Raw genomic sequence first — 26,134 nt, 5'->3', positions numbered from 1 at the left:
GCACTTTTTACAAACATAAATTTGAAGCTTATACTTTTATTAATGTTTTTGTGGTTTAGAAGATATCTTTCAGAAATCTGCATTAAAAAATTTAATATGTAAACCTTTAGCAATATTTTTACAAAATTCCCTAAAAATGTAACTAATGATAACTTAGGAACTCAAATCTTAACAGGATGAGTCTGTCTTTTTTTGGGGGTACGGAAGAGAAGGAGGCAGATACTTCAGCTATGGGAAACATTGGCATTTTTTCTCTCCTCTCTTTGGGAACCATATAAAAATAAAAGCTTCATATGTTTTTACTGCGAGGTGTTCGGGCAATAAATGAAGTTCGGAAGTTTACTTATTTTGATTCACTTGCCAATCAATCTGTTGAAAATAAACATTCTCACATATATCACTACCCAGACACCTATATTGAATTTCAGATACATGCATAAAAAATGTTGGTTTTACTATTTTATAACTTTCTTGTATTTTATAATACAAGAAAGAATAGATTATTTCGTAGAATATAATAAATCAATATATATAATTTTTCTATATTATTGAAGTGACATACAGCTTATTTTATGCATAAACTGGGAACATGGTTTAGAATAAAGTGCGATTTAAAGAGATATTTTTCTTGGAGTCAAGTCTTTAGTTTGTAATAAATCAGACAATCATTATTTGTACAAATGTAGCATTTCATAATATTTGTTCAAGAGTTTTTACATATCTATTATGACATAAACACCAATGAATGCTTGGTACAAGAATAATAACTGGTATCTCCCCATACAAGGAAGAATGAAATACACTTAGTTAACCTCTTCGCGCCGACTGTCACGTATACGTGCCAGCAACGAACACACTTACCTACCGGCCGACATGCAGGCGTGCCAGAGGATTGTTCCGTTCTCTACCGACTGTCACGTATTTGTGCCAGTACTTTGGAATGTTTTTCAAACTATAATTTCTGCCACAAGATGGCACTGTATGTCCATATGGTTTCAGATACATGTAAATTGGACCTTCTACTCGAAATGAGAAAAGCATGACTCACATACACAAGTTTTTGATTATATAAACAAACGGGGAAATAAATGTTTCCGAATGGTGTGATTTATGACGTCTCTTTAAATCGCACTTTATTCGCACATGGTAGTTGTTTACTGTAATAAGAGAAGCTTTATTTGCTTTAAAGCGTTGAGTATTTCAGTTTGCAGTTAAGTTTTTACAAAATAATTAGATCTTGTTAGACGTGAATTCTTTGTTTTTACCGTTGCAATGTCGAAGCGTCGAAAATGTTTAACAGAGCATGAAATAGCAGAAATGATGCAAAATATTTCAGATATTGATTCTGAAATTCTGATATTGATTCTGAAAGATTAACTGAAAGACATTTTCCAAAACTTTGTTCAGAAGAGACTGATAAGAAAATGAGACGACGTTGCTTCGTTTGTTCACATTCCCGGAAAAATCCTCCAAAACGGCAAATGAGTGATTACAAGTGCAAGGAATGTAACGTAGGACTGTGTGTAGATCCCTGTTTTCAAATTTTTCATACGAAAAGAGAATTTTAAGTAATATATTTAGTTTTCAGATGCAAAATGTTAAAATTCATAAAATGGTGAGTAATTAAAATAAAATGTGTAAAATATGCATTGACTGATAAGAAAATGAGACGACATTGCTTCGTTTGTTCACATTCCCGGAAAAATCCTCCAAAACGGCAAATGAGTTATTACAAGTGCAAGGAATGTAACATAGGACTGTGTGTAGATCCCTGTTTTCAAATTTTTCATACGAAAAGAGAATTTTAAGTAATATATTTAGTTTTCAGATGTAAAATGTTAAAATTCATAAAATGGTGAGTAATTAAAATAAAATGTGTAAAATATGCATTTAAACAAGAAATAAGGTAATTAAAGTATATATATAAAAATATTTATAAAGCATAAGCCGTTTAAATACTCTATAGAGCATTATTAAACAATGCGTTGATACTTCGGAAATTTCATGGATTTAGGCTTAGTAGCAAAAAAGCCCCCGGCCCTGGAGAGACGCTTGCGTAAGACACTGCCGGCCTCAGCGATAAGCGTGCGTTTTCGCTACCCGGCTCGAAGGGGTTAAGCCAAACAAATAACAGTACAAAAGTAAGGTGAATACGAGATGCTAAAAGTTTTATCCACTTATTAGGTCAAATATATAGAAGAAAGGTAATGAAGAAAGTTACGTTGCAGAACTAATAAAAATGAATATGCTATAAAAGATCTGATTGATCATTAGAAATGTTCCATAAATAAATTTCATAATAAATAATACTTTTACTCACTTTCCGTTTAATTTTTTATCACAGAAATTGAAAGCAAACAAAAAATATACCTGAGAGAAAAAAGCACATTTAGAATAAAACGCAAACATTATTTCCACTATCTGGATTCTACAGGAATGTAAAAATACGTTCATAATTCCTAAAGAATAGAAATATCAATTTCTACTATGCATCAAAGTAAAATAATTATTGGCCCAATCAGAAAATAAAAACTATTCATATTTAGTCATGGAAAAAATATTTGGACAATATATGGCACAGATAAATCAGCAAAGGGCATCTTGCTTTTTTTTAAAATCAAAATCTTAGATAAAGCAGCTATGATGCTGATATGATATTCAGTGAAAAGTGTGATAATCCAGCATTAGTTGGTTTGACATACTTAAAAATTAGATAACCCTTTTGATGACAGTCCTATAATGGAGCTACTAGCATTTCACTTGACAACTGCTTCACATCTATTTGCTACCTTCCATTACTCTTTTGTTTAAAATTTTGCATTGATATATAATTTTTTTCTCATAATTTGATAAAAATGTTGATAAGGTACAGAAATCATTCTGTACAACAGAAATATCATTTTTACAAATCACCAAAAGCTTCAAAAGAGAAAATCATAATGCAAAATATGTTGAATCCATAGGCAGTAAGAGAAATGAATTGTGACAAAGATAATTCAATAAATATCATTTAGTATCAGGCTGGTGAACAATTTCTGAAATTCATTGAAAGAAGAAAAAACTTAACATAAAATTACAGATATAATAAATATTCATACTTTAATAGAATGACACTGCAAGGTGCCTTTATTTTTAATTAAACAGTTATTTTATGTTTTGGATCTTTACTGTCACTTTTCCCTTCTGTTTTCCCACCCAAATGCAAATTTATTTTGTGTGTATTTAAGTTGACTATTTTAGATTGTAAGACAGAGCATATTCTGCCTCTTAAAGCCACAGATTCCAACTAAGATTTTAACCAGATTCCAACAAAGATTTGCAGTCTTTGGCCTTTTATCATAATTACCAATACTTGATATCCAATAGCTGACTGTCGATAATCAAGTTTTGAGCCAACTTCACGTTAAATTGATTTCGGTAGTGTTTAACTACTAGCTTAGTTGAATTTAAATTTTACATTTAACTTACTGTATTTAAATTATCTCACCACAAATATTTAGCTGAGTTGTATGCAAAAAGCGAGTCCTCTATTCTTATTTAGTTTTAAATAAAGTCTTTTACACATTTCTAGAGTTTCATTTGTTACTTAGTGATAATTTGCTTAACATCTACCAAAAGTTCAGACACTTTGGCTGATTGCAAAGAACACTAAACAATATAGAATTTTTTTCTTTTTTAAAGCAGGAGGAATTTTTACGAAGTATTTAACTTACGGGAAGACTTTATGCACTGGTAACAATGACTTCAAAATATAAAAATGTAATTAAACTGTAAATAAATTTACTTACAAATAGTTGTTACTCATAAAATATGCTCTCAATATTGCTACATATAATTCTTTTCATTCCTAAATACATTCAAAAACATTTTAATCAAAACCAATAAAAATGGCAATTTATACTGGTCGTTTAAAACGAGAGCTGAAATAGAAACTAACCTCTATGATCACTCATTTAAGAGATATTTAACCATGCATATTTTTTTAAATGATCTATACATTCGGATATTTCATAAGCAAAGTTTGGGGAGAAGTCAATGATTAAGTTCCTGATCAACAATGATACATTATTTTCTCAAGTAGATTACAGTCAAAAGTCTTTAATCCGGAATGACTTATAATCCGGACCTCAAAGCTACAAACTTTCTGCTCATGCGTAAACGCATTAATGCGCATGCACATATGTTTACGCATGCGCATTTAATGTATAACGGACGTTATAAGCTAAGCTAAAATTATCTAATTATCTATTTCAGTTAATGTTGCAGATTGTGTTGTTCCTTAATCTTCTAACTGGATCTGGCTTATTATATTTTGCAGACTGTTAGAGCAATTTTATAAAAGTAAACTTGAACTTTTGATTATGTCAAAAAGATTTCCGATTCTGGATCTACAAAAGCAAAAGCATGTTTCGATGTCCATCAAACAAAGAGTGGAATTGCTGCAAAAATGGATAAAGGCATATCATTTGATTCTCTAACCATTCCGAAATCTGTTTATGAATTTCACGCTACTCTGTGTGTGTGCGGGGGGGGGGGGGAGACGCAGCGCGCAATGAACTGGAAGATCATCTGTCAGCACTATCCTTATCTTCAGAGCAGGTGTTTTTTTTATTCGGCTTATAATTCTTATTAAATATAGTATTTCATCTCGATGTACTCCTTTGATATGACTTAAATAAAATTTCTCGTCATTATAAATACCACAAATACACATCAAATAGTTTTCTGGTTGCAATTTTCTAATTTCGACTCTGTGTAATGTATGCTTTACGCATGCACATGTTGAAAGAAATGTTTAATAAAGTAAACAAATAAATATTAAGCTTTTTTTTGGTAAATTCTGATACCCTTTAGATCATAATTGTTCTTTATTTCATAAATTACGGTTTCATATTTTTAATTTTATAATTTCTGCATGCCATCTTACCAGATTTAAACTGATGATCTATCGACTCTCCGATAATTCGGAGTCATCGAAGTCCCCACGAGTCCGGATTAAAGACTGTATAAGAGAATGGAATATAACAAAGATAAGCTAGACTGTATTTAATATACTAAAATTTACTGCATATCTGATATCACCTAGTGATATTTGAAAGCACAAGATTTATTTACCAGTGTGACTACTTCAATTAAAATTTATGCTGTTTTACTGCTTTTTCACTTTTACATCTTGCATGTTATAAAATTCAAAATAAAATTTGAACATGTGCATATTGTAGAAATCAACACCTGTGTGTGTGTGAGAGAGAGAGAGAGAGAGAAGACAGGATCTTAAAATTAAGTATGCAAGATATATCATGCAAAATAATCTTATAAGATATCAAACTATTCAAAAATTATAATTGTAAGAATATGAATTTTCTTTGACTTAAAATTTTTCATTGAAAATAATTTTAGTGAAATACTCTATACATTAAAAGAAATGAAATTATGTATTATATAAACATTGATTAAATGGTTATGTAAAGTGTTTAAAATCGACTGCTAGTAAAAATAATCACTTAAGTGGTTGGACAATGACCCACGGTTCCAATCTGAAAATGAAGCAAACAAAATACGTTTTCATATTATGATCATTTTGTTAATGTGATAATTAGTGAAAACAAAAAACTAGAAGTAAAAACATATACTAAATATATGAATCTAAGAATAAACATATAGAAGTAAAAACATATACTGCTAGTAAAAATAATCACTTAAGTGGTTGGACAATGACCCACGGTTCCAATCTGAAAATGAAGCAAACAAAATACGTTTTCATATTATGATCATTTTGTTAATGTGATAATTAGTGAAAACAAAATACTAGAAGTAAAAACATAGATTTTTAAATGAATTCCTTGGAGAAAGAAGAAAGAAGGTTTCCCCCCCCCCCTTCCCATACCATATCAAAAATGGTCATACAAACATTGAGAAGAAATTATTCTCATTTTATCAAAATTACCCAAAATACCATAAAAACTAAAACTTTTGGGATCTGTAGCCATAGTTGCTACAGATACCTATGTATAATATGTTTCTGCATGGATATTTCTAAAAAAATCTTTTTTATGTTACAGACACAAAAATTTACAAGCAATGGTTTTGAATTAATATTTATACAAAATCTAAAATTTGAAATTTTAGACTTGAAGAAATTTATCGCTTTGACTCCTAAATTAACATTTTTTGTTGTTTCATTAAAATGGTTGGCTTGCCCCCCCTTTTTTTTACCCTAAAACGCTTTTTAAATGATAAGGAACAATTAATAATTGGAATATTTTTCACACAAAATATTCCAATTATGTATAAAATTTAAAATTTCATATATTTTTTTTAAACGATGGCATATGATTGAAGCGACCAAATTTCGCTGAAGTTGATGCAGAGCAAGAAAATTTCAGCAACTGAGAGGGGGGGAAAAGCGTTTTACGCGTAACTTTATTATTTCCAATAATTAACATGTTTAGTTAGGTTTTCAGTTACTCATGTGTTACTGTAAAACTGCCCAAACAGACCCACAATTCCAAGCAATTTTGGTTTTTTGAGAACTTGAATTCAATATCAGTTTTTATGTTCATAGAAATACTATCAACTTTTAGAGGTGATTGCTAAAGCAGGTTTATTGTACCTGTTATTAAAATAACTCTGAAGTTGCAATTATTCCCTACACGCAGAGTTCAGTTATTAATGCTAAAGATTTGAAAGAAACAGGATTGCTTTGATTACAAGTATAACCTCACTTCATTATGCTCAATTTCAATTTCATACCCAAATATTATTTTAATTTTTTAGGTGTTTTATAGCTTTCTAAATACAATAATGCTAAAATATTTCATTGACTAATCTGTTATCAGATAATTATCTTTTGTCAAAATAGTTTTTACTAGATGTTAAACTCTTTTTCTTTTGCTTGTATTTTACAAAAAATGAAAAAGATGATCCATTACAAATTCTTCAGAAGATTTCATGGTTCATTTTCTAAGAATAAAACATGTCTGAAATTAAAATCCAGGAATTCTTTCACAAACCAGTCGGTCTTCTTATGGACTTCGAGAAATCTTGAAATGTATACTTCAAAAGTGCAATAATCTGATTATCAAACATACTTCTGATCACATAAAAGTCCTACTAAATATATTTTCTCTTTATAATCGCATTCAGCAGCATATGAAACTCATATAAACTATAATCACAAAACCAAGTGTGTTTATATCGGTTACTTTATACTTGGCCAAAGTTATGATAATCTATTCCATTCACTTTTTAAATTAGAACCATGGATTTACAACCAACCACTCAAAAGACATTCTGGCTGTGCACCTGTTTTGAAACAACTGATACTACTACACACTTCTCTTATTTTTACAGACTGACATAAAAAACAACCATAAAATATTTACAATAAAATACAATTTTACAATAGTTTTTTTTAACAGGATCAAAACATATGAATTACAGATAGTTGTTAAGTTATGACAGTTAAGTCTTTATTATAAAATGCAGTCTAAATTTTACCTGCCATATACCGCAAGCTCACAATTCTATATGCAGTGTAGAAGCATATACCACCCATAACAAACATAATTATCATGCCACAACCAAATCCAGCCTTTAAATTAAAATAAAAAATAATTATAAATGCTGAAAAATCTTTTCTAGAAATGATAAAAATAAAAATCTTTAACAAACATCTAAATTAAAAATATTTTTTCAATATTGATGATGGGAAATTTACTAAAATTTTAGAAACTAAAAAAGTAGAATGAAAAATGATTATAGAAATAATGTTAATCTAAATTAACACAGAAACATTATGTTAACTATGTTAAATAAATCTGTACAAACATTAAAAGAAAAACGATATTAAAACATTTCATGTCACAGCATTCTATAAATGTTATCAAGTGTCAACAAACAATATCATAAGAACACATATACATCATGCAGAATAAGTTAAGGAGAAAATTTTGGAGAACTTAAACCTTGACCATAGATAAGATAAGATATCAATGTATTACCCAATTATTATTATCTCTTTTTCTCACATATCTATAGAGTGATGTAATGCAAAACTACAAAAATTAATTTCAAGTAGAGGCCATCTTCTGTTCTAAAAAATTTAATGCCAGTTATAGGAAAAAGTCTGATCACATATACAGATTCAGATGCTTAAGTTTACAAAATGCAATTATTTACTTTGAGAAAATATAGTGTTTTAATATACATTTTGCATTTATGCCTTCCAAAAATTACTACTTTTTAGAATAAATCGACAAACATTTAAATGTAAATTACGAAGCATAACTTGTATAAAAAAAAAAAACCGTAAAATAAACTATTTTTCATTCAAATTTGTAACTTCAATTTGTAAGGAAGGGGCTCCATGCAACTTAATGAAATTGAAATTCTAATTTAAAGCCAAATTATATATGCTTATATGAAAAGATAATAATTAAGAAATTGCAAAATATTTTTTCAAAGCAATATACCACATTTGCTAGTATAAACAATAGCTTCTTCCTACTAGAATAAACAATACTCTTCTGAAAGACATACTATATTATGTAGACTGATATTTTTTAAATGCATGTGGATAATTTACTTTTTATGCCTTAAAATAATGTAAATTAACTTAATTGTGGCTGTCTCACACGCAAGTACATCCCTTTTTTCTTTATGAAACACTTTGAAAATAAAGAGACATCCTCATTTTATCAAGCATTTAATTTTAACTAGTTATTCGCTTCAGCTTTTCACTGAAGTATTTGCAAGTTCTTTTATAAGAAAGAAATATTCCAATATTTGTGTTAATAGTTGTTGTATTTTGCCATCCTCTATAAAAATCTCAATTTATATCTAATGACATTTGAATTTAATTAAAAAAAATCTGAAAGGTTTCAAATTTTAAATTACGCCAAAGGAGCGTTTTTTAAAAACATGTTGTGTGTTACCTTTATTAAATTAAATATCATGTTCTTTGCACTTCAAATTCAGTTCAAGAGCAACATCACAAAACAATTTTAAAATAAGCATAAAGTATATCTTTAGAATTTCCGATACACAGTCTCATGCACTGGAGATAAAATGTTTTTTCTGTACAATGTTGCCATTGCTCGCTTTGAAATACTTGAGTTTTTTAATCAAAAATTTGTTAAAGTTTTACAAAATATGAAATTAATAATAAAAAAAATTCCAAATTTCAAATTTGGGCTTCTAGATGATCATATTCACAGGAGGATTACGTTATTAAAAATTTGATGGCTGTAGGTATCCTTGTTTTATCACAATGTGAGAAACATACATACATTTATGCAGATTCTTCATTATTTAATTTCTTTAAATATAATGTAGGGCGATAATATTTGGTGGCAACACTTTGAAAAGTAAAATAATGCGCAAAGTGAATCAATGCAAAATGCCACAATGACATTAATAGTCCTCCTGGGCAAATTGCCCCTTTGGACTAAAAATTAATGATACAAGATTTACACTGGCAAATTAAATTCTACTTTCTGCACTACAACTTGAAATTTAATTCAATTTGGCATCAATTTACTGGGAAATTCAACCTTAATTTAATGGTAATAACAGTAAAATCCAAATTTAATTTGGTATCAATTTAGCAAATGTAACTTTTGTGCTAGATTGAAAGCTTACATCATAACTGACAAAATTTTAGTTTTTTCCTAATATTTATGATTTAAAAACACTACTGTATATTTGTTAGGCAAATATTTGCTCTTGATATCTCTAAAATTCTGAAATAACATTTAATGCAAAAAACTTCTATATGTCACTTGCAGAATTTAAGACATTTCATCCGATAAATCGATCATGATTTCTTTAATACTAAATCACACACACACACACACACACACACAAAAAAAAAAAAAAAAAAAAACAATGATTAGCAATATAAAACCCACATCTAGATGCATTACCTTTTATATGCTCTATTTGAAAGACAATGTTCAAAAGACTTTTTTTTTTTTTGCCCATATAAGATTACCTATGCTGATGATACATTTGCTCTTTCTAGAGAGAAAAATTACTTTACTTTGGTACTCCAATTATTTGTCCAACCCGAAGAAGAATCACTAGGCAACATGCTATATTATCTAAGTAGACCACAAATGGCTCCTAAATTGGTTGCACGGATATTAGGCCATCATGAAATTCGTTTTTTGAAATGCAACAGTCATCTTTGTGGCTGCCGCTTATTGTGATTAAGGAGCGCAGCTTTATTTTTCTTGTAATGAATCATAATGCCCCTGTAGAGTTTGCTTGCTAACAAAAAAGAAAGCATAGCTAGCACATATAAAGGAAACAGTTATAATGAAATACAGAAAATAACATAAAATAGCCACACATTAACTAAATTAAAAAACAAGTGAACATTATCCACCATCCGCAAAAATGTAAATACTGTCAGGATTTATTTTCAGTATTCTTGTTAAAGTAATAAAATGGTGAATTTGGCTAGCTTTTATTTATTTCTGATGCTACATTATTATACAAATCATGCAGCTTGAAAGTAATTTATCAGCTATTCTTACATGATTGTGTTATAGCTTTTTCTGAATTTGATCAATTTTCTGATTTTCTGATTTTTTTTTTTTTTTTTTTTTAAAGTTAAAATAGGTCAATGTGTAGATGAAGAAGAAAGGGTGAGGTAAATGTGTGTTGTCATTTTTTTAAATGGCTACTATTTTTCATGTCTAAGGTTGGCAAAAAATTAGTTGCCAGTGTCTGGCACCTTTCTGAGAGAGTTGAGTGGATAATCAAAGAGTACTGTTAGTTCTACTAATTCTATCATTCAACTCGCTTTCAAACAATATTTTTTCTTGAACAAGTTTATGAGAAATGATAAATATAACTGCAATATTATTAGTTTACCAAATTCCCACCTTCTGGTTTGCTTGTTTCTCACGCTAACCTTCATCACTTAGTGTACTTTAGGTTGTTGCCGAATACATGCATTATTACCCCCTTTTTACAGTCTTAAATAATAGTTGAATTGAAACAAATGTTGAATTTTTCCCTCAGTGCTTCATGAAAAAGTTGTAAAAAATAATATCTGAGATCACATAGAATTCTTCTCCACAGAATTAAATAGCATTGCAAGAGGGATGCTTACCTGTTGAATTGCCCATGGAATACTAAGCAATGATGAGCCCATCATGGTATTCCAGATTGAGAAACTAAAAAAGATTTAATATTACATATAAAATAAGTAATTAAGTAAAACCACCAAGAACAAGTTTAAATCCGATCCCAAACAAATTTATTTGAAGTCTAAACACAATTATGCATTTTCTATAAATTCTAATTTGAACATAAGGAATTCAAGCACAAAAACTTAATTGATTTAGCAAAAAATTTCTAAAGGATATAATACATATGATAATAACCTCATATTCTCACTTAAAAAGCATTTTTATGAGAGCATTTTAGTAATTTCACAGCAAAAGATGTCAGTATTTATTTTTAAACAACAATTTTTCAATCACATTTGAAAATAAATAAATAAATAAATAAATAAATTATATGCATACACTAAATTCCAACAGAATGGCATTTTGCAAAAAAAAAATCTCACTGATTATTAAATATAATTTTGTATGAGGATGAACCAAATACTGAATCAAGATTAAATATTTTATTTTTAATTATTATGCTACTTGCTATTTTTTTAATAGATAAATAATATACTTTGAAAATTAGGCCTTATTTCCATCCCGGTCTTGCATTCAATTGATTATTAAAATTGTTAAAAACTCATAAATAATACCTCTTACTATGCCAATAAAAATAAATAAAACATGATAACATATTTCTGAATACTACTAATAGGAATAATAAATGACAGAGAAAAGCATCAAAGTGCAATAAGCTAAAACTGAAGACAGCAAGAAAAAAAAAAAAAAAAAAAAAAAAAAAAAAAAAAAAATCAAATCAATAATTAAGAATTTGGATAAACAAGACTTTTCACATACTGTGACAGAAAAACATTAAAAAATTTGATACAGCAAAATAAAATTATTAAATACATATTGTGATATGTGTATGCAGTCATTTCTATTTTGCTTAATTGTGATAGTTATTTTGAACACAATAAAATTAAAAATCAAGAAATGCAAATTTTTAATTATATAGCTATTCTAAGAACATCATGTGTATGGCTGCAGAAAACAATATGGTTCTGATGGAGAATTACATGCCATTCAAAAGATATAATGAAAATTATTAAAGGGTTTTTGCCTACATTTGACATCCTTTCAACGTAGAAATAATGCATGGACATAATACAAATAAAATAATGATAACAAAGATGTTAAAAAGCAGTAAAGAGAATTTAAAACACAGTGAAGGAAATTAAAGTGCAACCTCAAACAATCAAGTTTATTTCAAATAACAATATAGACAGCATTTTAGAAATAAATCATAATTATTTTAACTAGCTGAATTAAAGAAATAAAAAAAAAAAAAAAGCTAACATCAATTATATATATACTGCCTTAGGGACAAACATTCAATTCACTTAATCAAACACTTGAAATGTCAAAGTCCAGATAACAAATTCTATCACATTTCACATTTTCTTGCAACCCCCTATTTCCTTAAAATTTTAATTAAATTATAACACTGATTATTATGAACTTTTCAAGTAGCAACTATTTTAATAGCACTTTTAGATATCACTCTTGTCCAGGGCATATGCTCATGCACCCCGGGGCCCACCATCAAGAAAGCAGATTTCGGGATACTGCAGGCCATGGCCCTCTAAGGGATCATGGGCCACTGAGTTTAGTTTAGTTTGATTTTCTAAAAGTATACATAAAAGTACTGTTAAACAATCATGCTTAAACAATTTTACCAAGGACTTCCATGTCTTGAAGAACAAGAATGAAAAGCTATTTTCTTCTCTATTTGCTCCCCCCCCCTTTTTTTTTTTTTTTTTTGGATAATTCAGAGAAATGATGTTGAATGTGTGGTCAACTTATACAAATATGAAATACATCACAATAATATGATATAAACAGCAGACAATGCTCAGCTCAGAAAAATATTCAGAAGATAGTTAATACTTCGAGGAAAATATATAGACAGCATGAAAATCGTATTAACAATGTTGGTTTCAATTTTTTCAATAGTGTAAAATGTAAAACCTTTATGAAAAAGATGAAGAGGTAGACACACTTTGTACACAATGTATTTTGCCTTTAATATTAAACTTCATGTTAAAGGTTTTAATATGAAGTTTTAATTAAACTTAAAATTAAATATATTCAAAGCAAGCCTATACAATACAAAAATGTCCCAAGTCCATGCCTTCCAGTAAGATAAATTTTATCAGTTGTTAACTGCTACAGCTTTAATTTCATTGCTTTATTAAATTATTACCAATTTCTGAATGAGAACTGAAATAATGCTCTACTTTTTATAAAGGCAAATAAAAAATAATTTCATTTAAACCAACTTTTTTTTAAAAAAAAAATTCAGATTATAATTATGATATTCTGCATTAAAAGTTAGGTTTTTAATGAAAATTCTTTAAAATTCCTATTATAAGACTTATTCAAGCATTATTTAAAAGATGTTTTCAAAATAAAATAAAATTTAACTGATTTTATTATCATTAATTAGAGTTACTTCTGCATATAAAGATATTCCATATTCTTTATTATTTACAATCTTTTACACAAACATATTAATGCAGAAAAAATTTAAGACAATTATATATACATTACAGTCACTAAGAAATACAGCATGTATATCTAAGAAAACTGAAAATATAATACATATCACATAAGTGTGCCAAATGTAGATCAGAGATAAAGCAAACAAGAATTCATCAAAATGATGAAAAAAAAAAAAATATATGTGTTGAAATGTCATTAAGAAACTTTCATCTGATTAAATAAAGTGATAACAAAATCAAAAATATGAGATAAGGAAATAACTAGGCTGTATCTGTTAACTGCATTTATCTACAATCCCTCTTCCAGGAAAAAAAAAAGCACTAGAAGATAAAATCCCAAATAATCACTCTGCATATCTTATTCTAATTGTGTCATAAAATAAAAAAAGAAATTCAGTTATGCATCATAGATTGTAGAACTGATCTTAGATTGTTCATCTTAGACAGTAGAACTAGTATGTTGCTGTTGTGAAATACTTGTTACCATGAAAAATGCTATAACTATTCATAAATTACATATAATTAGAACAAGATTAATACTTACCTGTTAAACTGACAAACATTTTTATATTGCATATTATAAATCTAATCTCTAGACTGATATTAAATAGTTATTTTGAATACAGTTATTTTAACTTACATGATTTCTTTTTTCAAGAAATTAAAAAAAAAAAAAAAAAAAAAAGAAGTATCCTAAAGCATTTATTTGCAATAAATAATAATACATTACTTTTCAACTGAAACAAATTGCCTCACAGAATAAATTCAATTTAAATAATAAACAAGTTATATATACATTTTTACACATGTCCCCAACACAAAACATTGTCAGGTAAATAATTAATACATTTATATATCAAACGGAAAAAGATATGCAGCTCAGAAAAAAGAAATGTTCATATTTACATCGTGATGACACTATTCTGTTTTCCCGTAGGCTTGATAATTGAGGAAAACGGAAAGAAAAAACTTGCAGGTACAACATGGTCTGGTATACTCTGCAACATAAAAAATTATTTAACTGAAAATATTTCAAAAACATATGTATGCAAAAATATATTCAAAGTTATTTTCACATGTTTTCTACAGCATTAATCAATAGAAAAGAGACTTGTCTGCATACGTAGCTTCAAAAAGATTTTATGAATAAACATTTTTTAAACAATTTGTCATAGCTCATAGTTCTAATTTAAGGAATGAATTAAATATGATAAAATTTGTAAATTAAAATAATTTGAGTGATGTTGCACATTTCAATAAATATATAAAATTCATATTTTTATTCTGCAGAGGGAACAAAACATCTGGTTTCTCAATTTCTCTCTCTCTCTTTTTTTTTTTTTTTTTCAGTTGACAAAATGAAAAACTGACCTTAAAAAGCAAAAATTTTAATTAGTTAATCTTTATCCTATTGAAAATCTTAGGGGCGTCTGCAATCAGCATAAAAAAATGATGTTACAACATATAATGACTTAAATCTCTCTCTTATAATCAAAAAAGATGACAAGCATTGGGTTAGGGATCTAAAAGAATGGAATTTACATTAACAATAAAATTTCAGATTTTAGTATTTTCTATAAATGGATCTAATTTAAAAACAATGCTTTTCTAATATAATTAGAAACGCTCAGAAGTTTGGTTCTAAAAACACAATAAACATAACTGTTTTTCAAAAACAGCTATATACAGTCTCCAAAATTTTTAATAAATCACAGTTTCAATAATTATAATTTAAAAGTAAAAAGTGTTCTTTCATTCGATAAATTTGAATATGAAAAATTATTCTCACGAATATTTCCTTTTAATGGTTGTAAAAAGATTTAAATTTTCAAATATGAATCATTTTTACTAAAAGTTGTCATATAACACAGCCGACTGTATCATGGCCTTGAAGCGAAATCAGTTTCAGAAGGTCACGTGATCGAAATAGTCGATCTCTTTCACTCCACTATAATCCCGGAGTTTAACTCTGCTGAAAATAATAGTTTTGTCTTAAAATACATATAAGTAAAATTAATAAACACGAGTAGATCGCATGATTAACATTAATTTTTTTCACAGTGCAATATTTTTACAGGCGGTAAAAATGTATATCTTCAATAACTTTTAAAACAATTTGTACTTTGTTTATATAACTAAAAATATTATTGAGAATCACCACATGCAAACTTTGTTTATGTAATTTTGATAAAAATGGAATCCATTTATGTATGTTATCTGAATCAAATTCATTCCCAAAACAATATAAAATCCACATAAGGGGGAAATTCAATAGATTTATAGATGTAAATTTTATTTAGATTTTCGTACTAGTAAAATAAATATTAAGGGCAGAATATTTTGTAAAACTCCATGTAAATTACCATCGCATCAGCTATATAAATTTTCAGAAGGCAAATACCCAAAGCCATCTCCATTCACTAATAAAAACTGGATATCTCAATTTTGTCAAAAAGGGGAAACGAATTAAAAATTTCTTAAATGCTAGCAAACTTGAGTATGAACTTACATGCAATGTTATACTATAAATAAATCTTTCAAGGAAATTTCAAAGAACTAAATGCTAATTACATTCATAAAAAAAACAGCCATCTATTTGTACCAGCTCCAACTTTATGTTGAATCACTTTTTCCAAACCATCCAAGAGGTAAGTGTTTAGTCTTGGTTTTTTAAAATTTCCCCAAATTACAGGCCTATTCCACTATTAAAAATAAATTCATAAAACTTGGAGCTGTAGCATATACATACATGCTACATATTATACACAATCTATGCAGAAACAAAGCATAAAATAAAAAATTGTGATTTATTAACTGAAAATAATTGGTAAATTTTTTAACCTTTTTATATGAACATTTTATATTAATTTTGTCATTTTTATATTTTGTATAATTATTTAACAAGTTATCAAAGATATTTTCTAACCGAGTTTGTCATGCCACAAGTGCAAGAATCTGTTAAAGTTAATTCGACCTAAGTGTATGCAAGATAAATTATGTAAAATATCCATTTGCTTTCCTGACATAAGAAATGTATCTTTCATGTTTTTAAGAATTTCACCAAATAAGAAATATACAATTGAAGATGTTAATAAAGTAACCTTAGATTGAAAAGTTTTAATTTCCCCCTATCTAATTCTTTAAGAATTGAAAAGTTTTAATTTCCCCCTATCTAATTCTTTAAGAATTGAAAAGTTTTAATTTCCCCCTATCTAATTCTTTAAGAAAACCAAAAATATCATCTGCTGTATCTACTGAATGAATACTTTGCAACCAGTCCTGGCAAAAATTACATTTTATCACCCTTAATTTTTCATGGCATCATAATCTGTAACCTAAACTAGCACTGTTAAAATATCAGTAGAAACATTTTCTATATATATATATATATATATATATATATATATATATATATATAATCATTAATTAGTAAACTTGAATAATCATTAATATTTGCAAAAATAAAAATAGAATCCTTATCATAATTTGGTAAAAGGGACATTCATATTTGATGATGAAGTTATAATATTGTTTCTAAAATGAAGCTTCTTCTCACTTTCTAATAATTGTAGGTCATTTATTTAATAATTTGAACCTGACATTTGCCGATAGATTCCAAAACGAGATTCCATAGCATCAGTTTCAAATTTTCCTAACAATATGTATTCAGCTTCATACTTTTGGAACAAATGTGGAATCAATTGAATGAATGCATCTGCAATTGTTATTAATGCCTGAAATGTTTGTGGTGATAAAGTTTCTCTTATTGGGATAGACTGTCAAATATTCTATTAGAAAGAAATAATCAAAATAAAGAATTTTCTAATGTACTATACCAAACAAATATTCAAAACAATACTATGCAAAATGTTCAAACTAGAGTAAATGCATTCAATGTTATGTTAAAATGAAATACTTGAATACGATTGAGAACAGCTACAAATTTTCCCAAATAAATCTAAAAATTAAAAAGGTATAAAACAAAATATAAATAAAAATATTATTTACCTTAGTTTAGGTGATTTAAAATCACTTAGAATAGCAAAATTAACATCCAAAAAATCCACGAACACACACTAATCTTCACAACCACACACATCGACCATCTGGATCACGTGACTTTTGCACTTCAAGGCCATTATAGAGTTGGCTATGTCATATAACCAAAATTTACTAGTAAAAGGCTTCTTTATTTGATTTTTTTTAAAACTAGAACCATAGAACCTTCCAATAAATAAAATCCATTATTATTTATTTTTAGTGGCTTTTAGGGTAAATCATAAAATTTAACAAAAGGCCTCTTCACACTGGATACAATGATTTTGCACTAACTTTGATATGCTTTGTTCAGCAACTGAATTATATTTGTAGAAAAAATGAAATAGCCACAAACATGAAATAAAACCTTTAAAAAATATAAATCATATTCGTATTTAAGTTTAGACTTTTAAAGATACATACTGGTCGATTTTTCTGAAAGCATCGATCAATATAAGACACTGAAAAATACTTAAATTACACATACTCAAAATAGTGCAACAGTTTTTGGTATCGAAATTAAGAGACTGTAAAAATTAAATAACTAGAAAGATTATATGGAAATAATAAAAGTTTGGGTTGATCTTTACAATATGGTAACTGGTAGTTTGGCGACATTTTGGAGGCGATAAAGGTTACTACCTGGGACTTTGGTAATAATGTGAGCAGTACTCAGTTCCGATTACGCATTATTTTGTGTGAGGGAAATGAGAGATCATGGGATATGTCATGTGATATTAATGGACGAATTACGGTTCCTTAATTGGAAAAAGGGGGAAATCAGGAAAAAATCTGGAAATTTTGTATTTGGCTTTATTCTGTGTTGTGTGAAACAGTGTTCGTGAATTTTTGGATCCCATGGCCGTAACTAAAGTGAATTCGAAATGGGTATTTATGTATGTATTAATTTAATGTATGTGCTCATTTATATTTTAAGTAGTGTTTTTGAATTTAATTATATTTGAATTAAATGATAGTTATTTTGTGAATTTTATGTTTGTAGGAATTTGGTATACTTTTTAGTTGAAGTAAACGTGCATGGAAATAATTTAAATATCTGACACTAAGTATTTGTAATGCTTGCGGTATGAATTCGTTGGTGACGTGTATAATGTAATAGATGATTTAGAGGTAAAAGTTTTTGGATATTTTATTTATTTTATATGTGGAAATGTTCATATTTGGAAAGGGTAAATACTTTTTCACGATCAGGTAATTTCATATATGTTCTTTTTACCGGGTTTAAAGATTGAGAAAATTCAGAAGTCAAACAACAAAAATCAGCGTTAATTTACAAAATTTTCACAGGACTAGTTTCGATGGTTTTACCGAACCATCATCTTCAGCTGCAAAACCGCAAATGAACAAGATAGGAAATAATGTTTAGATAAGATAAGAAAGCCTGGACAAGAATAAGCAAGTGGCGCCATCTGTTGGCGAAACCAGAACTAAAACATAATTTCTCTAAAAGCCGAAGGCAAATTTGGATTGGAATTAGGATCGTTAACTAGAACAGAAAGATTTTTATGAATGTGAAATGCCTCTAGAAAATCCAGTTCTCCAATGGAAGATGTTTTTTGAATAATTTTGGCAGCAGAAAAATTGAAAGTGTGATTTTCGGACCAACAATGTTGAGCAGCAGAAGACTTCTGTGTTTCCTTTTTTCTAACACATGCCTCATGTTCTTTGACGCGAAATTTTAAGGCTCTCTTAGTTTGGCCAATGTAAATTAAACCGCACTGGCAAGGAATCCTATAAATACCCCAGGAATTCATATCCGGAATGGGGTCCTTGAGTATAGAAGTTGGAATTTTATTGATGGGAGAGTAAACAACCCGAAAGTTAAATTTCTGCAAAATATGTGCAACTTTATAGCTAATTGATGGAAAGAAGGGAATGACAACAGAATTTTTATAATCTCCTAAAATAAGAGTGTGGCTTTTAGTGTGTTGAGATGAGAATTTTTTAACTGCTTGATTAATAATGTTGGGTGAAAAGCCCCTGTCAATAGCTATTGCTTTTAAATAATTTAGTTCTTCATCAAGGGCTAGTTTGGAGGAGCAAACTTGAAGAGCACGGAAAACATAGGAATAAAATGAAGCTAACTTTTGTTTAGTCGGATGACATGATTTAAAGTGTGGTGGAAGGCAAACCGATGAAGGTTTACGGTAAACTGTAGTACTGAAGTTGGATGTGTTACGTGTGACCAGAATGTCGAGAAATGGAAGAGAACTGCAAGTCTCAAGTTCAAAAGTGAACTGAATAGCAGGATCAATAGAATTCATTGTTGAAAGAACTCTATTTAAATCATCTTTATTACCTTCAAACAGGGTAAAAGTATCGTCTACGTAGCGGAACCATGCCGGGAAGTTTAAAATTTCAAACAATTTTGATTCATAATAATGCATGTAGATATCAGCCAGGATGGGACTGAGGGGGCTTCCCATGGCTAATCCCTCAGTTTGCTTGTAATATTTATTTTGGAAAACAAAATGTGTTTGTTTCAAACAGAGTTGAGTAAGAGAAATTAGCTCATCAATTTCGATGCAAGAGAAATGAAATTCGCGAAGTCTGGTTTCTAGACATCTTAATGCACCCTCCACTGGGACATTGGTGAATAATGATTTTACATCAAAAGAAACCATGAGTAAATTACGAGGAGAAATGTTTTTAACCTTTTTTACAAACTCTATTGAATTTTTTATGGTGTAAATGTTATTGTCTAATAGATTGGAAAATCTAGAAACTAAATATTTAGCTAATGGATACGAGGCAGTGCCTAAATTTGATACAATAGGGCGGAAAGGAATACCACTTTTATGAATTTTGGGAAGAGCATATAATCTGGCACAATTCGCAACAGATGGGATAAGCGAATGTTTTAAGTTGCTTGAAACGATTTGCGAAGATTTGATCGTAGTTTTTATTTTGGATAAGTCCGAAGGTGAAGGATCTTTAGGGATCGGATTATATGGTCCTTAAGAGTTTAGTGACACCATCGATGTAAGTGTTCTTATCCATGACGACTATCTGGTCACCTTTGTCGGCCTTTGAAATGACAATATCCGGGTTAGAATGAATCTCGGGCATTGTAGCTCTTTCTCTCGCAGTTAGATTTGGTTTCAAAGGTTTATTATTGAATTTCACATTATGAGCGATAAGATGCCTAATCATTTCTTTCTGTGAATCTGAAACTTTACTGAACTTGAAAGCTTTTTCGATAGGAGCCAAAATCTTTGGAATCGAGGGTTTACAGGTTTGTGAGAAGTTAAAATTATATTTTAGAATTCTCTCTTGTTCTTCTGAAAGACTAACATTAGAAATATTAACTATTGGCTTGATGTTTACAATGGGAAGATTTTTTGAACTACTTGAACTGGAAGACTGTAAAAGAAGTTTTTCGAATTTAACTGCAAGGGTGTTTTTTTGTAATATTTTGCTTGTAATATTTATTTTGGAAAACACATTTTGTTTTCCAAAATAAATATTACAAGCAAACTGAGGGATTAGCCATGGGAAGCCCCCTCAGTCCTATCCTGGTTGATATCTACATGCATTATTATGAATCAAAATTGTTTGAAACTTTAAACTTCCCGGCATGGTTCCGCTACGTAGACGATACTTTTACCCTGTTTGAAGGTAATAAAGATGATTTAAATAGAGTTCTTTCAACAATGAATTCTATTGATCCTGCTATTCAGTTCACTTTTGAACTTGAGACTTGCAGTTCTCTTCCGTTTCTCGACATTCTGGTCACACGTAACACATCCAACTTCAGTACTACAGTTTATAATGTAATAGACGTGTATAATGTAATAGATGATTTAGAGGTAAAAGTTTTTGGATATTTTATTTATTTTATATGTGGAAATGTTCATATTTGGAAAAGGTATTTAAAGATTGAGAAAATTGTCATGTATTTTCGTGAAATTTTTCTAATTTATGAGAAAAAAGCAGTGTACATGGATATAGTGAAGAGTGTGCGCAATGCCATTTTTGTGCAATTCTGGGATGTTTTTTTAGGTAAAAATAAGTCGGCGTGTACATGGTTTACGTGTATGTGTTATTTTGAAAAACGCGTAAGGAGTATGGTATTGTGCACTTTTCCCCAATTTTGCAGTGAATATTTGTCATGATTAAGCAGTTTTGTTAGATAAAATTTCTAGCATAAGTGTAATTCAGCTAGTAGATTGTTGGAAGAAGTGTTCAGTGGATAAAAAGAAAAGAAACATGTCTTTACTTCATGAAGACAAAATGGCGGCGGGAAAAAAAAAATAGAGGGTTGCTGTAGGAGAGTTGGTCGCCAAATTTTCGCCAAAAAAACGCCAAGTTACCATAAGGTAAAGATCAACCAAAGTTTGATATATATCTAAGAATTTGGAAAATCTGAAGAAAAAATATGACACGAAACAAAAATTTAAATCAGTTGTAATTCTTATAAACAATTTACTTCAGATATGTTTATAAACATAATCATTGTCTCAGTAATTAAATTTTACTTTTAAATGTTATGATTTCTTTGTTAGAATTTTTTTTTTTTACAGAACAGCATTTTTAATTTACTACTTACATGAAAATGTTCTTTATTAATGAATTATATAAATTTATTAAAATGAATTTTAAATTCAACAGCTTATTAATTCATTTATCTTAATTTTAATGACTATATACATATATTCTTTATACATAATTTTTAACAAAACAATGTAATATGTTGCCAAATGTAATGATTATGGATTTTTAGTGTTCTAAAACTTAAATCATTTAAAAGCCTTTTAAAACTCCTGAAAAGATAAAAACTAATTATGCGAATTTTACATTTCAATACATTATTATATGTCCTTATAGTTACAAAAAAATTATTTTATTATGTATTCATATGACTTATGTCTGTCTAGTAACTTTTACCATTTTATTGAATATTTTAAAATTTAAATTGAAACAAATTTGGAAGGAATTTAAAAATAATAGGCTTTACAGACTTCCAGATCATAATAAAATCAGCAATTAGGCCACTAGGTAGTCTATACAGTATCTTGGATATTGCAGTTTTATTCAGAAATTTAATTTATAACTTTATAAAACAAAAAGCGTTACATCATAACTTATTTTTGTTACATAGTACACATTAATCTTTTAAAATGTAAAAAAATAACTATTACCAATGTATCTATAGAAGGGTCGGCAAGCTTATTATAATACCTATAACGCTGGTAAGTTGCAATGCCTTCAGAACCTGCTTCTCTACGCACACGCACATTTCGATGAACATGAGGATAGTGGAAAGGAAGCCTAAAATGCAGAATTATTAATATTTTATGCAATAAAAAATATGATTTCATAACTAAATGCAAAACTTAATTGATTTTAACAAAAATTAAAATTTATCCTCGATTAAATTTAAAATTTCAACATTACAGAGTTATTCACATTTGCAATATAATCTTCTATGTTAAAACATTGAAGGAAAATATAGGATGCCCTGAACTGGAGCACAAACAAGCCACAAGATAACTATTCAAAGAAAAGATAGTGGATAATCTTTGGATTATGGTAACTTGGCGAATTATCGGCGACCAACCCTGCAACAGCAACCTGCTACTTTTTGTTTGGACACCATTTTGTTTTCACAAGGTGAAGGCATTTTTTTTTTTTTTACTCAAAATTTTTTTTCCAACAATCTGCTAGCCAAATTACACTTATGCTAGAACTTTTATGGAACAAAAGTCCTTAATCATGACGAAGATTAGGTGCGAAATTGGGAGAAAGTGCAGAATCGCAAACTGCTTCCCGCGTTTTTAAGAATTGCACATACACAGTATTCATGTACACGTCGAGCTATTTTCACTTAAAAAACATACCAGAATTGCACAAAAATGGCATTGTGCACACTCTTGACTTTATCCATGTACACTGCTAAAGTCCTAGCTAGTAACCTTTATCGCCTTACCAAAATGTCGCCAAACTACCTGTTACCATATTCCAAAGATTAGCCAAGATGATTTATGGTTAATCTTCCAATTGGCCATGAGTTCGATTCCCAAAATTCTGTAAAATGACATGAGAAAGAAAAATCCTTTTATGATAAAATTAGTCCCTGTGTTATTTATACAAGAATTTTGGGCTCATGATTAAGCACTTTTGTTCCATAAAAGTTCCAGCATAAGCGTAATTCGACTAGCAGATTGCTGGAAAAAAATGTTGAGTATAAAAAAAAAAATCCCTTTACTTCATGAAAACAAAATGGTGTCCAAACAAAAACTAGCAGGGTTGGTTGCCAAATTTTCGCCAAAAAATTGCCAAGTTACCATAATCCAAAGATTAACTGAATTTTGTATATGATGCTAGTAGTAATCATAGTACAAAAGTGGTTACGTAGCATGTGCTCAAGATATTTTCATCAAAGCTGAACTGGAAATAGATTTCAGTGCATATAAATGAAACATATACATTTAGCAACAGTTTCTTATATATAGCATTCAGTTATATATACAGGCACATATGTGACAAATATTTAAACTTTTCTCTCCACACTGAATCAAAAACTGCCTGAGAAGTATGCAGTGTATGTAAATTTGCTCCAAAAAAAAAAAAAAAAAAAGTCTTGTATTTTAGCACATAGCATTATACTTTTGGATTACAAGTTACAGTCATGCATACTAACATGAGTATAAAACCATATATATGTCACATATGTAGAAAGTCATTTGTACATGCAAATGCATTTAAAAAACATGTCGCTATCCATACTGGTGAGAGATCACATAAATGTGATGTATGTTACAAAACTTGCAAATATGCACCTGGAATCCTTTTGTTTGTATGTATTACCTAAAATATCTTTAATGTTTAGCTATACTACAAAATGCACAAGCGACTTATTAGAAAATCATTGTTCAGGTGTTTTTAGAAATCATTGTTGGAGGTGTATGTGTATGTATAGTAGGACTTTAGAAAAAATAATTTCCTTACCCAGCTTTAATTTTTTCACTCCCAATTCACATGAGATAAATTACCTGCCCTTCAGAGTTTCCTTCAGATAGGATCTTTCCAAAAATAATTTCTTTTTACATTAACTGCTATATATATATGGCATGGCCTGCTAATGGGTTAGAGACACAATGGAAAACATCCACGAAATAAATTTTCTGAAAAAGGAAACTAGAAACTCAGCTTCTGAATTCTTAAATAAAAGTAATATATCTCCAAAATGTACTATAAAAAATTATTTTCAAATGTATACAGTGGCTTTCAAAAATGTTTGTACACTTTAATTTGTAGAAAATGCTCTGTAGAACAGAAGTAAATTCGAATAGAAAGTCCAACATTTTTTCATATCATCTCCATGCAATTCCGAACAAAAATACCTACTTTTTTTTAATACTGACTTATTTTCTTTTTGAATAATGTCAGATGGCATACATAAAACGTTTTATAGAAGTGATCGTACTGTGAACCCATTCCATACCTTGCTTACTTCATTATACTTTAATATTTAAAAACGGGTCGTACTAGTCAGGATAAAACAAATACCATTTGAAAACTGATTATTTTTCATCATATGGGGAAATATCGATCCGGGATAAAAATATGTTGTTCTTCGAGTATTACATCTAAGTTTTACTTTCGGTTAAAATAATCGGAAACACAAATCTCTTTAATTCAAGAGGGTAATTATTCATTAATAATAATTGTCTATCATTCTTTTTTGATTAAATCTGACAAATTATACAACTTTAATTAAACAGCTATTAAATATTTATCTTTTTAACATTTTTACTTTAGTAGAAAACACTATAATTTTATTTTACTAGACAGAAGTTTTATGCAAGAACTATTTTAATAAAAAGAGCGTTAACTTATTTTAAACAAAATTCCATTTTCTAAACTTGCCTGGCACGTCTTTTTTTAATGGGAACATCAGTGGAGCTGCTAGAGTCACTAGAAGCTCCTTCTTCTACGTTGATTTTTCGGTTGACACTTTCATCAGAAACTAATAAAGGTGTATTTACGTTTGGCTCCATTTATAAAATGAATTGCAATAAATAACAACCATATATACAAAATATAAGATTCCTACGCAACCCGCGCTACCTCCCTCCACATAAACACAATCGGGAAAAGAAAAAGTGCTTTAAAAGTTAGACAGATAAAGACAGATGTCTTGAATTGCACTCGATAAGTCTTTCTACCCGTAGGAAAAAATCAACTATATGCATAAATAAGCAAGTCAGAATCCAACGCCGACTGCGTATTTTTACTTCTTCCCTAGGAAACGCAACCCGTGACAAAATTTGGCAATTTATCAGATCTTGGCGAAATTGTGACACCAAGCGCATGCGCAAAAGGAAATGACGCTATTGGTTTATGGCTCAAATTTGTGATGTCTGCGAGTATGTCAAACGAAGT

General features: G+C 28.9%; 1 protein-coding gene across 2 annotated transcripts in view; it reads right to left on the bottom strand.

Annotated features, from left to right (window-relative positions):
• The window catches only part of LOC118189670 (sodium-coupled neutral amino acid transporter 9 homolog), an 83,214-nt gene extending 57,334 nt beyond the window's left edge, over positions 1–25,880 (bottom strand). The window contains exons 1-5 of one of the 2 annotated variants that reach the window (XM_085820125.1): positions 25,619–25,880; positions 22,888–23,017; positions 14,594–14,685; positions 11,123–11,186; positions 7,501–7,594 (exon numbers count right to left, since the gene is read on the bottom strand). In XM_085820125.1, the coding sequence (XP_085676251.1) occupies positions 7,501–7,594; positions 11,123–11,186; positions 14,594–14,685; positions 22,888–23,017; positions 25,619–25,749 (511 nt within the window). In that variant the 5' untranslated portion in view covers positions 25,750–25,880. The remainder of the gene's footprint in view (positions 1–7,500; positions 7,595–11,122; positions 11,187–14,593; positions 14,686–22,887; positions 23,018–25,618) is intronic. The other variant, XM_085820124.1, reaches the window with a different exon arrangement.
• Positions 25,881–26,134: the final 254 nt, after the last annotated feature.

The sequence above is a fragment of the Stegodyphus dumicola genome, chromosome 7 (assembly GCF_044657685.1).
Source record: "Stegodyphus dumicola isolate Sdum_Otavi_A_Nest chromosome 7, ASM4465768v1".
In the NCBI taxonomy this organism is placed as follows: domain Eukaryota; kingdom Metazoa; phylum Arthropoda; class Arachnida; order Araneae; family Eresidae; genus Stegodyphus; species Stegodyphus dumicola.
The sequence above is the reverse complement of the archived record's forward strand: the minus strand, read 5'-3'. Positions and strand labels throughout refer to the sequence as shown.